The 17080-nt window shown below is 43.2% G+C and overlaps 2 protein-coding genes across 7 annotated transcripts in view; one reads left to right on the top strand and one right to left on the bottom strand.

Moving 5' to 3' along the window:
* Positions 1-543: 543 nt before the first annotated feature.
* On the bottom strand, positions 544-12934 carry asb7 (ankyrin repeat and SOCS box containing 7). Of its 4 annotated transcripts, none has more exons than XM_065012252.1 (6): positions 12648-12934; positions 11631-11743; positions 11063-11167; positions 10792-10945; positions 8093-8698; positions 544-5872 (listed from the first exon to the last, which is right to left on the bottom strand). In XM_065012252.1, exons 3-6 carry the CDS (start codon positions 11147-11149, stop codon positions 5733-5735), a joined length of 987 nt encoding a protein of 328 aa, XP_064868324.1. In that variant the 5' UTR covers positions 11150-11167; positions 11631-11743; positions 12648-12934; the 3' UTR covers positions 544-5732. The 4 variants fall into 4 exon arrangements, with proteins under 4 accessions (XP_064868324.1, XP_064868325.1, XP_064868326.1 ...); XM_065012253.1 differs by lacking the exon at positions 12648-12934 and adding an exon at positions 12070-12626; XM_029644140.2 differs by lacking the exon at positions 544-5872 and adding an exon at positions 5880-7789.
* A 209-nt stretch (positions 12935-13143) lies between these two features.
* Positions 13144-17080, top strand: part of cers3a (ceramide synthase 3a) — a 35098-nt gene continuing 31161 nt past the window's right edge. For 2 of the 3 annotated variants that reach the window (XM_065012248.1, XM_029644248.2), the window contains exons 1-5: positions 13145-13818; positions 13914-14003; positions 14244-14385; positions 14649-15257; positions 15888-16071. In XM_065012248.1, the coding sequence (XP_064868320.1) occupies positions 13462-13818; positions 13914-14003; positions 14244-14385; positions 14649-15257; positions 15888-16071 (1382 nt within the window). In that variant the 5' untranslated portion in view covers positions 13145-13461. Of the gene's footprint in view, positions 13819-13913; positions 14004-14243; positions 14386-14648; positions 15258-15887; positions 16072-17080 lie in introns of all 3 variants that reach the window. The other variant, XM_065012249.1, reaches the window with a different exon arrangement.

Genomic DNA, 17080 nt, shown 5'->3' with positions numbered 1-17080 from the left:
CGCACACACACACACACACACACACACACACACACACACACAATCTGAAATGAAGCAGTAGGACATCCTCACCTGAAACAGGCTTAGACATGACAGACAGGACACAATGTCTTCCTCTTACAGCCTGGAAACAGTCAGGAAGAGATGGTGGTCATGATAGAGCAACAAATACATGATTGAGTGGACATTACCACTTCTGCCATTCAAACTACTAAATGCCCGTCTGCAATTACGTTCTCCATTGATGTTTCATGTTGAAAATAGTTTGACAAGCTGCACTGTATAGCCATATTCTATAGTCAAAATGACAAAAGATGCTTCTATATACAAATGCACATAAAAACAAAACATCTCCAAGACACAGAAAGTCAAGGATTTCATGTAGCATTAATGTGCATTTCTGGCATCTATGTTCCTTTTTCACAGACCCCCCCAAAAAAACCCAGTATCATCAATGATATTTCACAATTACAAAACCCATCTATAAATGAATGTACTATCAGCTGGCTCTCTCCCATTTCAGAGACAACACAACCACTAGAATATTATGACGTTTGTTTATTCACACATTTTTACATTTACAAATCTGCATATTATGTACATTCAGTAGTTGATGTTGTGGAAGACATATCCATTAGAGAGCTACATAGGAGGGACCAGTAGTTTCTCCTGACTGGGAAGAACTCGGGGGGGGCTTTAGGTATCTTCCTGGTCAGATCCCATAGACCAGGGTATTCAACTCTGACCCTACGATGTCAAGAGCCTGCTGGTTTTCTGTTCTACCTGAAAATTCATTGCACCCACCTGGTGTCCCAGGTCTAAGTCAGTCCCTGATTAGAGGGTAATCACCCACCTGGTGTCCCAGGTCTAAGTCAGTCCCTGATTAGAGGGGAATCACCCACCTGGTGTCACAGGTCTAAATCAGTCCATGATTAGAGGGGAATCACCCACCTGGTGTTCCAGGTCTAAGTCAGTCCCTGATTAGAGGGTAATCACCCACCTGGTGTCACAGGTCTAAATCAGTCCATGATTAGAGGGTAATCACCCACCTGGTGTCACAGGTCTAAATCAGTCCATGATTAGAGGGGAATCACCCACCTGGTGTCCCAGGTCTAAATCAGTCCATGATTTGAAGCGAACAATGAAGAAAAAAGCAGTAGAACTGGCTTCGAGGTCCAGAGTTGAGTTTGAGGGCCATAAACCATGTAACCTGGCTGGGAAAAACTCAGGAGCCTTGGGTATCTTCCTGGTCAGATCCCATTGTCCAGGTAAAACTCCTAACCCTGCAACATATTGCTTTGGGGTGATGTTTCCCCTAAGTACAGATCTAGGATCAGCTTCCCCTCTCCAAATCCTAACCGTAACCAATACTGGGCGAAATGTAAAACTGACCCAAGATCAGTGACTAGAGGCAACTACACCCTACTCCCAACACAACATAAGACATGTATGAACTGTCCCCCCCCCCCTCCGAGACTTGTGGAGGCACACAATGCAGGGTGGTGTTCATTACGTACCAAACTGAAGAAAATGGACTCATACAGGGATGGACTACTTGGACTTGTCCAATAAGAAACACACATTTTTGGTTTCTGTCAGAATTTAAATTTTTTTTTTTAATTTTACCTTTATTTAACCAGGCAAGTCAGTTAAGAACACATTCTTATTTTCAATGACGGCCTGGGAACAGTGGGTTAACTGCCTGTTCAGGGGCAGAACGACAGATTTGTACCTTGTCAGCTCGGGGGTTTTTGAACTCGCAACCTTCCGGTTACTAGTCCAACGCTCTAACCACTAGGCTACGCTGCCGCCCCGAAATCATATTAAAAAACTTTCCATTGCATGCCCTAATGAACAAGACCCAGGATAAGACCCTGTGAATCACATACAACAATCTCTCTCTCTGCTCACTGTATATAAACAGTCTGTCTTACAAAATGTTTTTTTTTATCCAAAATCAGACAGAGGACATTAAACCACAGGAAATGCAACTGAAGTGTGGTTGTGGGATGAACAACTAGTGACAGAACTAAAAACTAACTCTAGATTTAGTCTACCTGTCAGCTTAAATTCTGTGATTTGGCCCAAGAGTTTTTCCTGACTACATGACTTGGCCAGGAAAACCTTGGGGTGCTAGTTATGGGCTAAAATATGAGGGGTGTAATCATTAGTCCAAACAGTGAAAACAAGAGTTTCTATTGGACAAATTCAGCTTGGTCCCTCCCCGTATTGTTCCTTTTTGCAACAGAATCGGCGTAATGAATACACCCCAGCCCATGATTTTTCCTTGTCAGGCAGATGGTTAGAAAAACACTTGTCCATATCTATGATGCTGATCAATAGCAAGCGGTGTTATATATATATATACATACACACATACATACAGTACCAATCAAACGTTTAGACACACCTACTCATTCAAGAGTTTCTTTATTTTTACTATTTTCTACATTGTGGAATAAGTGTTAAATCAAAATATATATTATATTTGAGATTCTTCAAAGTAGCCACCCTTTGCCTTGATGACAGCTTTGCACACGCTTGGCATTCTCTCAACCAGCTTCACCTGGAATGCTTTTCCAACAGTCTTGAAGGAGTTCCCAACTATGCTGAGCACTTCTTGGCTGCTTTTTCTTCACTCCGCAGTCCGACTCATCCCAAACCATCTGAATTGGGTTGAAGTCGGGTGATTGTGGAGGCCAGGTCATCTGATGCAGCACTCCATTATTCTCCTTGGTCAAATAGCCCTTACACAGCCTGGAGGTGTGTTTTTGGGTCATTGTCCTGTGGAAAAATAAAAATGAAAGTCCCACTAAGTGTAAACCAGATGGGATGGCGTATCGCTGCAGAATGCTGTGGTAGCCATGCTGGTTAAGTGTGCCTTTAATTCTAAATAAATCAGTGTCACCAGCAAAGCACCTCCACGTAACTCTAAAGAACTTATCCTCTGCAGCAGAGGTAACTCTGGGTCTTCCTTTCCTGTGGCGGTCCTCATGAGAGCCAGTTTCATCATACCACAGCAGAGGTAACTCTGGGTCTTCCTTTCCTGTGGCGGTCCTCATGAGAGCCAGTTTCATCATAGGGCTTGATAATTTTTGCAACTGCACTTGAAGAAACCTTCTGTATACCAACCCTACCTTGTCACAACACAACTGATTGGCTCAAACACATGAAGGAAAGAAATTCCACAAATTAACAAGGCAATGCCTTGTTGAAATGCATTCCATGAAGCTGGCTGAGAGGATGCGAAGTGTGCAAAGCTGTTATCAAGGCAAAGGGTGGCTACTTGGAAGAATATAAAATATATTTAACACTTTTCTGGTTACCACATGATTCCATGTGTCATTTCATAGTTAAAACATTTATTTTACCCCTTTGTCTCCCCAATTTCATGGTATCCAATTGTTTTTTTAGTAGCTACTATCTTGTCTCCGGGCTCGGGAGAGACGAAGGTTGAAAGTCATGCGTCCTCCGATACACAACCCAACCAAGCCGCACTGCTTCTTAACACAGTGCGCATCCAACCCGGAAGCCAGCTGCACCAATGTGTCGGAGGAAACACCGTGCACCTGGCAACCTTGGTTAGCGCGCACTGCGCCCGGCCCGCCACAGGAGTCGCTGGTGCGCGATGAGACAAGGATATCCCTACCGGCCAAACCCTCCCTAACCCGGACGGACGACGCTAGGCCAATTGTGCGTCGCCCCACGGACCTGGAATGAGTAGGTGTCCAAACTTTTGACTGGTACGACACATATATATCTACATACACACACACACACACACACACACATATATATATAAATAAAAACAAACTCCTTTCATTAACTAAGGACGGAGGATCAACCTGCATTTCAACATTTGTACCAGTTGGTTAAGGTAGGGGTAGGCAACTCAAACCGCTGGCTGATTTTTGTCAGAGCGGATGGTCGCAACGCCAGAACATATTTCTAATAATTTGTGCACTGCAAATTGAACACAACTAATCCCAAAAATAAATCGTTATTTTCAAGTACAATTTCATACCTTGAGACACGATCATTTATTTATGGAAATAATTGAACTGATTTCCTAAATTAAATGAGTTTTTACCTGAATTCCTGTTGATTTGTATTTTTTGACCCAAAAGGAAAATCCTGAGGGCTCGCGGCCGCCTGTTGCCGACCCCTGTTTTAAAGTCTCTGCAACAGAATAATGTGCTGTCGAAAAGTATTCAAAGTGAATTAGAAAAGTCTGCGCTTATAATTCAAATCTAAATCAAATCTAAGTTAGGGAGCAGAGTACTGCCGTTTGACCACAGGCCAGATGCAAATTAAACAAAACATTGCATCAGCAAGAGGAAGACCTCTACCACCCCTTTATGTCTGTTCAGAATTACAACGCAGACATCACTTTGAAATGTTGGACAAAAAACTATGCAAATACTGTCTTTGAAATCATGCAAAAATCTATGTAAACACCATACATTAATATCAGTGACAATGGGGGAAAAATGGGGGAAAAAATCTTAACACAAATGTGAACAAATATGATTTAAAAACAGGGCCATTGACATTTAAACACAAATGCACTTATTTTATTCTTAACCCAATACCCGTTCCATCTCCCACAAAGTAAAAATAATTTTAACTAAATATTTAGTTTCAAAAATACACATGCATATCTTCTAAAACTCTTAAAAGACACGCATACACATAGAAAACCAATACATGGGTCACATCAACAGCACACAATACCATCCAACAAACTCCAAATACATTAAGAATACAAGAGATCATCGCTTAAATTATTCTAGAAAAATATCTGCTGTACATATATGACAATTATTTACATAGTTTTTTAAGGATGTTTATGTCTGTACATGGTAACCATTGCAGACAGACTTCACCGAGTCGTGCTGGATGGATCATCTTGTCAACACCTACTGTAAATGTGGAAAACTCAGGCCTCCCCTCTACTGAAAACCCTCCTCCGTATCACTCACTTGTGAATCCTTCAATCAATAAATCAAGTCAAAACGGGTCTACTTTAGCCAACTCAAGCTTGAGTTAACTCAACACTGAGCTTTTGCAATACTTGAATAATTAAGAGGTTTTGATAACCTGATTATTTGAAATGCTGCAACACAAGATTGACCCATTCTGCAACAAGTTTTACACATAAAAAAGAAAGAATGTCAGTCTGACAAACCTCTCTCTCTCATGCTCAACTTGCCCAGATTTACCACAGCAAAGAAATGTTGGCGTCTTCATGAAAACTAATAGGAACACTTCATCTCCACAAAAACAATCATTGGCTTGATGTGGACTGACATGTGACATACATTATGGGTAACAAGACAGCAGCGAATCGCCGGTCATCTCATTTCTATCAAAACAAGCTTTATTCCACAACAGGAAGTAGGACAGCACCCCTTCATCAACCATTCATCATGATTGAAACAAAGCCCTACTTGAAACATTGCCACCTGTTCCCATCCATCCAAAGACGTAATGCTGCTAACGCGGTTCGAAACACGGTGGAGAGAGAAAGATACTCCGTCTGCATCCAGCTACGTGTTTAACTGAGGTTACAAAGTGACCTCTGGAGGTTGTACAGAAACCTGGTCCTGCACCTCCTCCAGGCTACAGACAACGGAAGGTAGCACAATGCTTGCATAGTCTGATGAAAGGAGAGAACGACGTTCTCCGTCTGCCTGGTTCGTGTGGTATATAAAAAAACAAAACTCTTGTCATCACACATTGTCAAACTTGTGTTTTAGGTAGTCTTTCATGACCTTGGCAATGGGCAGGTCCTCCAGAAACGTCAAGCTCTGGAGGCCTATGTGATGCCGGATGTTTATCCGACACATGTCCTGCAAAGTCCTGGGTTGTCCTGAAAAGATACAACACATCTGTTAAAGAGATCAAAGCAGATCGCCCTTTTCCACAACAGGACAGTAAGAACAGATCATTCTACCAATGAAATATGAAATAAAAGGTTGAAGTTAAGCGTGTTTTGATAACTAATCTTGCACAAAAGACTGAGGATGTACAAGGTGAGCAGGAGACTGGACGTCCCGCTGTTACAGGAGACAAGCATGTCTAGTGCCAATTTGCTCCTTTCACTTTGATTCATGACGTTTGACTCTGAATCAAACTGAAACAAGCAGCTGGTCAGTAAGCTCCCTCTCACTGTGACTTTAGATTATTCCACACTTCAAATGGGACAATAATGAGCCTTTCAAAACATGTTTCCCAAATGATCCGGCAGCTCAAGGCCAAACACCCTCTTATTGGCAGTTTTAAAATGTTTAGGAATCTATTAGCATCCAGGAAGCTAGCTCTGGAGTGTTATCAGTCTAATGGGGTTAGAGAAAAAATTACATCTCTCTCACACAAGGGCAGGATCCAACCCAGCTGGATGGCCTCTCTCCCTGTCACCACAACCATACTGTCCTCGTCTGTCACCACAACCATACTGTCCTCGTCTGTCACCACAACCATACTGTCCTCGTCTGTCACCACAACCATACTGTCCCCGTCTGTCACCACAACCATACTGTCCCCGTCTGTCACCACAACCATACTGTCCTCGTCTGTCACCACAACCATACTGTCCTCGTCTGTCACCACAACCATACTGTCCTCGTCTGTCACCACAACCATACTGTCCTCGTCTGTCACCACAACCATACTGTCCTCGTCTGTCACCACAACCATACTGTCCTCGTCTCTCCCCGTCACCACAACCATACTGTCCTCTCTGTGTGTCTGCAGTCTCCAGAACTAAGCTGTCCTTTCCTTTCTCCAGGTGAAACTGAACTAAAATCTCAAACCGGTGCGACAGCGCGGCACAGTGGTAGTGCTTTCTCCACTCTTCAACTATAGGCTACCCCTTCATCCACATTGTGGAAATAAAGACAAATCATATGGAAGATGAGTCACACTTCTCCTTTACAACCAAAGGCTTCAAGACAATCATTTATAGACTACAGGTGAAATATCAGTGTTGGTGAACCAACTTCAGCCAAGGTAAGTGTGAAATAATGTTTGGTTGTATTTCAACTTTTAAAAGACATTCTGGTTTCCATTTCATCTCTCTACATCTATCTAGTTTAGATGTCAGTGTTGGCAGCGACAGCCCTGGATGTAGCTAGGGGGCCGACGCTCTGCTCCCCAACCAACCCACCTGAGAAACAACCTACGGGAAACACCATACATCTATGGCATAGTATACAATGAGCTTCATAAGAGCTGGGTGCCATTCATCCTTCGACAAGGCCCTGCTAGCCGCAGCAGATGGGTTCACCCACTGAGGTAGTCAGTGTAATCAATAAGGGGGATATGTGATCTGGCTGATCGTTTGCTATGGTCTGAATGAATAGAGGGGTCTGACTTCACATGGCTGTCAGTCTGAAATAGCACAGCAGGTCTTCGTCCCAAATGGCCACCCCATTCGCTACATAGTGCACTACTTTTGACCAGAGCCCTATGGGGAATATACAGTATAGGGTGCCATTTGGGAGCAACCCAGAGCTCTTTGATATCTCCATATCAAAGTTCAGTGAGAAACACAGAGGAATGCAGCAGGGCATTGTGCCTCTCTAAAATGATTTCTGCTTCAGGTAACACCGTGCCCCCCCCCCCTCCCCCCAACAGAAGACTGGTCATTATAAAACCATGACAACACTCCCTGTCCCTATGTTTCTGGGGGCTCTTTTTCTCCTCTCAACTTACAATCTCGCTCCAACACTTCCTGAAACAGACTTGAAGCGTTTCCATCGCCTGGTCCTGTTTTGACATCATGTTTCTGTTCAGGTTCATAGAAAGCCCTCATTTACTTTACTGGTCTGATGTGCACAAATGTTTTTGACAATCAACAACGAATATGTTAAGTTGTATTGATACATTGGCAATTATATTTAACTCATCTTCGGATGTTAATTTTAGGGCGTCATCGTTCTGCCTGTCTGATAAAGCAATCTAGGGGAAACGCTGAGTCCCAGTCAAGCCATGACATTATATTAAAAGCAGTGTTTATATCCACTTGCGATACGGTACTAGTACTACTAACAGCCCAGTGTCCCCAGACGGTGCCCCTCCCAAGACTTACTGGTGACCTCCTGTAGGAAGTCCAGGCAGGGCCGGCTGATGCCCGACATGCTCGACGACACCGCCACGGGAGTCTGGCCCTCGTAGTTCCTTGTGTTGGTGTCGGCGCCGTACTTGTAAAGCATCTGAGCACACAGCACGTCGTCTCTTAGTGCAGATAGGTGCAACGGGGTCTGCCCGTCCTCGAGGCGACCCAGGTTAGTGTCCGCACCCCGCTGCAGGAACATACGACAGTAGGAATGATTCCCCTTGATGACGGCGTAGCGCAGCAGGAAGCCATTTTGAATGTCGATGTTGGCGCTGTGGTCCAGCAGGATTCTCACGCAGCTGGAGCGCTCACGGATGATAGCGAGTTGGAGGGGCGTGGTGCCCTTGTCGCTGAGGGGATCCACCTCGGCACGGAACTCAAGGAGGAGCCGCACGAAAGAGTCGCGGCCATAGTGGGCAGCCACATGCAGCGGCGTCCAGCCATCATTGCTCTTGGCATTGATGATGTCGCTGCGGAAGTCCGACTCCAGCATGAGGCGGGCGATGCGCGCACGGCCGTGCATGGCGGCATAGTGGAGCGCCGTGAAGCCGCCGATGAAGTCCTTTACTGTGGGGTCAGCTGCGGGGGAGATAGACAGGGGACAAGGGGGGGTGGTGAGGGGAACTGTCTTCTACAGGCTCTTTATTACAACAGAAAATTACACATTCAGTTAAAACACTAACAAATAACAATCAGAGAGAGAGAGGAGAAACAAGAGGATGGATTATTGAGTGACAGCTGCGTAAAACATTAAAGGGACAATCTGCAATTACTACATCCATTTCTGAACTTACAAATTAATTGTGTGTTTCCATTGATTTTTGAAGAATATAACTTACGCCTCATGAGCGCAGTTAATCTATCATACCCCATCAGAACCAATAATATAAGCTTGTTTAACTCCAATGGTTGTAAACAAAGTAAATGTAAACAATCGCTACACAGCCTAAAAAAATGGTTTAAACTATACTTTGATATGACGGATGGTCAGTCCTTGCATCCATTGCTCTGTCTATGAATGTGAGGGTAGTTACAGTTCAACAGTCCCATCTCTCAACTTTTTACCAAAACAGGAGCGGGGATTCCACTGTGTTATTATTTCATCTGCTGATTGCCACTTTAAAGTCTGCTGTGGTGTGAAAGGAAAGAGTGGGCAGGCAGATGCTGGAGCATTAGAACAATTAGCATCAGTGAGACATTAGAGTGTGAAAGGAAAGAGTGGGCAGGCAGATGCTGGAGCATTAGAACAATTAGCATCAGTGAGACAGAGTGTGAAAGCGGGGTCAGGGGTTAAAGTCCTGCTATTTCAATTAGCCAAGGCCGAGAGTGCAGGTAATGACCACGTCAGTGTCTGCTAGGGCCTAGGCTAAATCAAGAGGGGAATTTTCCATTCAAACAGCCTTGTTAAAAATGGCTGGCTCCCCTCTTATCCAACATAAATCCATTAGGTAGGCTGTTTGACTGACCAGCAAAGACATTATTTTTAGCGCATCGTTAAATTATTTTAGACAATTAAGTCAAGGGTAACAAAATACTCTCTTGCTTTGTTGGTTATGCATACATTTCAACAGTCTCAATTTTTCTGCGCATAATCCAAAATAAACCCTTGACTCGTCCAATGAGCTCTTCAGAGAAAACAGTTACTGAGAGACTTGGTCTACAGCGCCCTCTGGACTTGATGTAATGATCACTGCATCTACATGATTTGGAATCAAAATCTGTACACATTTTAATAGCGTTAAATAAAAACAATAAATGACTGCAACACTATTCCATCATAATTTCACAAAATGAACATGATTTTCACTCTGCTCAGAAGCATAATGTTAAACTGCTATAGGGTAAAGTTTCCTCTAGGTACAGATCTAGGATGAGCTTCCCCCTCCCCAGTCCTAACCTTAACCATTAGTGGGGAAAATGTAAAACCGAACCAAGATCAGCATCTAGGGTCAACTTCACCCTACAGCCTATATACCATGTTAGAATGAGCTGGGAGTGAAGCTGTGGAGAAGATAAACTGCTGCCATTCCCAGAATGGTTATATACTGCCATCTATAGACCAACAATTCAAAGGTGGAGTTTGATTCAGGTTGCACTGTCATGGTGCACCAATATGAAATATATCTCAAACAAACAGCACATGTGAAAGGATAATCATTATGAACAAATATGTGATTAGAATACTGATATAAAGCCACTGAATGGATGCATGTAGCATCATATGGCAGACCCTTGATGTGCGACAACCATTTCCTCTGCTAGTCTCCTTTTCTTTGTGAACATGGATTCTGACAAATCCTTTCACCGACCTTGTCACCAGGCCAGTTGTGAAGTCTTTCCCTTAGCACCCATCTCTACTGACACTTCACCTCCATTGGTTTCAATTTAGCCGTGACTATAACCTTGGGGGCTTTTTGAGCTCTGCCAAGGAAAAAGAACGAAGGCGGAACACTGCATTCAACGTGTGACAACAGCACAGGAGGCTGCTAAAGGGAGGACGGCTCATAAAAATAAATAATGGCTGAAACGGAGCAAATGGAATCCAACACATGGAAACCATGTGTATGATTCAGTGGAATTGTATCCGCTCCAGCCATTAGTAGGAGCCCGTCCTATCCAATTAAGGTGCGCCCAACCTCCTGTGGACCAAAACCCCAGACCCCCGTATTCACCTCCGTGCTCCAGGAAGACCCGGACACATCTCTCCTTCCCCTTGGCAGCGGAGAAGTGGAGCAGGGTCCACCCGTTGGCATCACGGATCTTCGGAGAGTAGCCTTGCTCCAGCATCTTCCTGACAGTGTACACATCCCCCGCTGCCACTGCAGCCTGGAGCAAAGACAGTACAAACCAAGAGCATTAGCATTCATCTTTAGCATAAGCAGTCATTTACCAGTGGGAAATGCTAACAGTAGAGTAGACCGTCTTGGTATTAAGTGTCTTTGCCTGTATCTGCAGCTCCTCTTGAAGCTCGGGGTTCCTTCTACAGTGATGGTTCAGCATCCTGTTACATCTCGTAAGGGGAGGGGTCATCCACACCTAGTCCTCTGTCTGGAGAGTTGAGACAGTAAACACATAAGCTGCATCACTTAATTTGGGTTATTAGTCAAAAATAGCTAGGCCTTCGTTTTGATGACAGTATATCGTCATGGATACATTTGTGTTATTGGTAGAAATCAGCTGACTATACATTAGCAGGTTTTCTAAATCCAACAGTTTCCGCTGGGATCAAAAGCCATTGCACATTCTAGTTCTAGCACATCTCATTCAACGAACCAAGTGCTTGAGGGGTGCTCGGGTGGAATAGAGGAAATCTGTTAGACAACTGGGGGTCCCCACTGCACTATAGCACAGTGGTCACCAGCTCCGGTGATCAGTTGAAACAGGTAGGCTATTTGATGCTTGGCAGGAACCAGGGTTGGTGACCACCGCAGCACCACTTCTAGGTGCGCATAACACTTGTATACTTTATGGACCCTATGGTATTCCATACTGAGCTGCAGCAGATGTTCACCTTTTGTCAAGCTTGATTATGTAGTTAAGACAATTTTCATGTGTCTCTCTTGCGCAACAGTAAGACAGACAAATAAGAACTCCACTCAAATGGATTGTGGGCTAGCACAGACTCTGAAAAAAAACAAAGACAATTTAATGAGTATTCACATTCATCAGTTTATATTACCCAATAGAAGGCATTAAAAAAACATACTGCATTGACAATCATAACATTATGACAGCAACTGAGAAATGGGAATAGCTAAACATTTCACATAAATGTAATGTTAGTTATACCTGCAGCTAGCTTCTATCCAAATGGGATGGCGGTATGATAGCTATAACTACCTTGAATGTAAAAACAAGCAAGCTAGTAGGCTAATTGCTTACAATACGATACAAACAAAAGCTAACTAGTAGTGGTTAGCTAGCTTACTTGCTAACAGTTAGATTGCTACCTGTATTGGAAGGTCGGCTGCTGCCTTTCGTCTTCCAAATTAGGGCAATGTTGTAGCTATAGCGGTGTTCTTTAAAGCTAGACTAGACAATGCATTTCAGACAAAGTGTAATTAAAAATAATCCACAGCAACCTAGTTATCCAAGTAGCCATTGGCCAGCTAATAGTTAGCTAACTATGTACTCAAACAATGGAATGTTAGCTAGTTAGCTAATGTTAGCTAGCTAGTACTGCGACCCCAACTTGTTCCACTCCTTTCTGACTTATTTTAATTATATATCTACATGCTCACAAACTACGGCATGATACTACGGTACACTGCGCTGATATATTGCTATATATACACACAATTCCCTTTTAAGGAAGAAATGAATCGATCAACTACTGCTGGTTAGCAATTAGCCTAAATCGTTACCCAGTTTTTCAAGCTACTAGGAATGCATTGGATTTCAGAGTTTTAAAACATTTGTAACAATTTAATAGCTATGTGAACATGTGCACGACTCGAGAAGGCAACCATACTTCAACTACACAAGGTAGGTGTTAGCTAGCTTTGATGAATTAATGCATTATTCTTACTTAAAATAAGAAGCTAGCAGGCTTGCTAGCCATTCTCCACCGATGCGAACCCCCAATTTCAACTGGCTTGTTTTAGCCAATCAGGCACAAGGAGCAAGGAATTTGAGCTGTCAAATCAGCATCCTTCTACAAAACTTTATGAACTTCAGTCTGTTTAGCTCGATTTCTAACAAAGTAGGCCAACGGTTTCTATGGCTATAATTCTTCTCATTGTTAACACAATAGAATGAGTGAACTCCTTCCCAATTTTCTACGAAATGTTATCGCACGCTATACTTCCGTGTTCAGTCACGTGGTGCACTGTCTGTACACAACACAGCCAGAACCTAAAATTAAGATAATACTTTAAAAAATAAAATTACAAATTGATATTTTAAATACAATATAGACTAAATTGGTCATTTTCGGTCCAGAAACGTTAGGATGTACGACAACATTTAAAGTGTTTTAACTGTACATTATACATCGCACTACAAGTCACAGCATGCAACGCAAACCAAACAGGAAGAGATGTTAACAATTATTTTTCGACATGGTCGGCGCAAAGTCGAAGAATGCTTATTTTTCAAAAGATAAATTAATTGCGGCGGGATATCATTTTAATATTCAGTGTTGCGCTATACAAAAGTGTACAGAAAACATGTATAATACCATCCTTGCAATTTATTTTATGCACGCTTAGTAAAGTGTAGAATGTGGTTCGCGTAGCAGAAATCTAATCAAAATCCGAAAAACTCTGTGCTATTTTTTCATTTTTCAGATTGACCATTGCCAAGATCCCCGTGATCATTGAAAACCCAAACGCTGTGTCAACATGAATGAACAATTTCATGCCCTAAATGATGCTTACAGAAGTTTATTGTCGAGAACATCACCCAGCAAAATGAGTAGCCATGAGTTGGCATCCTCCATGTTCACATGTGTATGTGAACTGACTCTTGATGCCAGTGATGGTTATCATTCTCAGCATCAGGACCAGTCCAGAGATCTCCTAACGTCCTCCAAATATTCTCCAAACCCAAATGGAACTGAACTGGCTTGTCTTGTGTTGTCTCTGGTGGAGAAAATAAGCTCCAAGCTGACATCTCAACAACTGTCTCAAGAAACCAGCCTTTACTTCAAAGATGTTTCTACAGTATTATTCCAGCATATGGATTTTATGTCCAAACTTGTGAGTTTGGTTTCCTGCATATAATTGGAAAATATATTTGTATTGTCCTTTGGGTTTGTTTATAGTAATAACATGTTTGTTTCCACCTCCCACAGGTTCACCTTGCCTGCTGCAAGGACAGGTTGCTGTCTCATCTAGCTGCAAAGAGTGTATCCTCCTATGTTATTTTTGAGCTGCGTTGCTTTGTGAGTTTTCTGATTGCTCTCATATCTTGTGTTATTTATGACTATATTGTATTGCATAGTCAAGTAAGTTATATTGAATACTAGTCAAGGAACTCTTGGTGTTCTGTGTGCATCAGACAGTCTCACATTAGAGAACCCAAATCTGTCACCTGATACTGTAAAATCCTATTCACACACAGGCCTACCAGGCTTTATTTAAGCAGATTCTTACATTCAGTTCTCTCTTTTTTTTGTGACTAGAATACAGTCAACCAGATTTGGGAATGGAAGTGCTTGCAAGTGCTCCAGAACCCTTGCTCTGGCAACGAACTGGATGCATGCACATGGTCACTTACCACTGTCCTGAAAGCAGTTCTAAAAGAAACATCAGAATATAAACCTGGTATTGAAACACAATTCATCCATCAATTGTACCAACATGTGTCTTTTATTTGACTCCAAATAAGTTCCACTTGGTGCCAAATCCTATGTATTTACCATGTATTTACGTGGTAGTTAGGCCACATAGGCTGGAATAGTGTAACTACAGTGTGGCTATGAGTGTTGACATTGTAATTGTATTCTACCTACCTATGCATCTTCCATGTCAATACAATGTACATTGGTTTTAGCCACAGTGGGGCCTTCTCTTTCTTTTCCCCTCAGGGACTGTGGAGAAACTTCTTGCCACATTCGACACAGCTCTCACTGCTGCTTACTCCCAGCTTGTCCCTGTAGAGAGTCTGGGCCATGGGAACTCTGCGTCATACCCCAGTAGTAACACGGCAGACTGGGCTACAACTCTGACTAACCTCCTAGACTTACTGGAAGTGCTCACTGCAGCCAGGTTCAAACTAAGCACCACCAGTGTCTGTTTCACCAGCTCAAGGCTCTCCCTCGTACAGGCATCGGCGCTACTGCGGATAGTCGACTCTCATGTCCACTACTTTGTGAAGAAGCAAGTGCTTCTGCTTTTAAAGAGGATTCTCCTTCAGAAGGCAGGCGAGGACATGGGTTTTGGCGAGGCGTCCTCCCTAACGCATGGAGATGATCACATGACCAGTGACATTCTTACACTAGCTGATGATGTGTTGCAGGCAGTGCACACTGATTGGTTACAGTGTGTTCCAGTGGAGTCGGCGGCCATTTTCTTTGGAGGGACAGGCCAATCGTGTGGCGGGAGCAGTGATGCGTTCGATCATGTGATGCTGAGGGCTGTTAGTCTAGTTGTGCTCAAGTCACTGGAATACAAAATCCAATCCGCTGGTGGGAAAGGTAATATAGGACTATTTGTAAATGTTATTAACCATATCTACGCTAGGCACAATGTTTATTCTACCTTAAAGGTGGACTCAGCGAAATGATGTTGCCACGAGCAGCACTGCAGATATTGAGAAGAGAGACATGCAATAATTCTCTCTCACACAGTCATACACAGTATCTGAGCATGTGCATGTGTTCGCTTTGCTCTGTTTGAGCGTGGTAGCCACGGTACCAAAACAGCGATGTTGAGCCTCGTGGAAGTTGTTGCAGGAATTGACCCACTATGCTGTTTACTTTCTGCATCTGTCATATCGCTGAGTCCAACTTTAACATGACTAGTTTCTAAAGCTCAAATAATCAGAAGGAGAAAAACATCATGATGACAGGAACGATAATTCAGACCGATGTATGCAATAGGGGGCAATGTTTCCCAACACATAACACACAAGAACAGTATTTCACTAAGTATTGTCTCTTTCAAGGCAAAAGTTCCTCAGGACCCCTAACCTCAGGTCTAGAATCAGATTACCCTACCCAGATCCAAACCTTAACCATTATGGCTGTGAAAATATCTGATCTGGAATCATTGGGTAGAGGCAACTTTTACCCCCTCTGACCATTCACTTGTCTCTGGTCCCACAGGTGTATGTAATACCATAGGCATCCATGGCTATTTAAGTGCGTTGCTGCTGTTCCTGAGGCAGCGTGGGGTCCAGCTGAAGCAGGGATCTCACTCCTGCTGCTGGGTGTCCTTGGTGTTTGGAGAGCAGGACGACGACATGATGGAAGCAGCAAAGGCTTTACTCCTACTATACCTCCATCACAGGTACCATACAACCTAATACATACCTTCATTATGTTTTTTATTTCAACTTTATTTAACCAGGTAGGCTAGTTGAGAACAAGTTCTCATTTACAACTGCGACCTGACCAAGAAAAAGCAAAGCAGTGCGACAAAAAACAACACAGAGTTACACATAAACAAACGTACAGTCAATAACACAATGGAAACATCTACAATAAATAGGCCAAAGTAGTGAAGTAATTACAATTTAGCAAATTAACACTGGAGTGATAGATGTGCAGATGATGATGTGCAAGTAGAAATGCTGGTGTGAAAAAGAGCAAAAAAAAAGTATATAAAAACAACATGGGGATGAGGTAGGTAGTTGGATGGGCTATTTACAGATGGGCTGTATACAGCTGCAGTGATCGGTAAGCTGCTCAGATAGCTGATACTTAAAGTTAGTGAGGGAGATATAAGTCTCCAGCTTCAGCGATTTTTGCAATTCGTTCCAGTCGTTGGTGTTGGCTTTGGGGATGACCAGTGAGATATACCTGCTGGAGCACGTGCTACGGTTGGGTGTTATGGTGACCAGTGAGCTGAGATAAGGCGGAGCTTTACCTAGCAAAGACGTATTGATGACCTGGAGCCAGTGGGTCTGGCAACGAATATGTAGCGAGGGCCAGCCAACGAGAGCATACAGGTCGCAGTGGTGGGTGGTATATGGGGCTTTGGTGACAAAACAGATGGCACTGTGATAGACTGCATCTGGTTCGCTGAGTAGGGTGTTGGAGGCTATTTTGTAAATGACATCGCTGATGTTGAGGATCGGTAGTATAGTCAGTTCTACGAGGGTATGTTTGGAAGTGTGAGTGAAGTAGGATTTGTTGCGAAATAGGAAGCAGATTCTAGATTTCATTTTGGATTGGAGGTGTTTGATATGAGTCTGGAAGGAGAGTTTACAGTCTAGCAAGACACCTAGGTATTTGTAGTAGTCCACATATTCTAAGTCAGAACCGTCCAGAGTAGTGATGCTAGTCGGGCGGGCCGG

The sequence above is a fragment of the Oncorhynchus nerka genome, linkage group LG27 (genome assembly GCF_034236695.1).
Source record: "Oncorhynchus nerka isolate Pitt River linkage group LG27, Oner_Uvic_2.0, whole genome shotgun sequence".
Taxonomy (NCBI): Eukaryota; Metazoa; Chordata; class Actinopteri; order Salmoniformes; family Salmonidae; genus Oncorhynchus; species Oncorhynchus nerka.
Note: the sequence above shows the minus strand (reverse complement) of the source record. Positions and strands in the feature narration are given on the sequence as shown.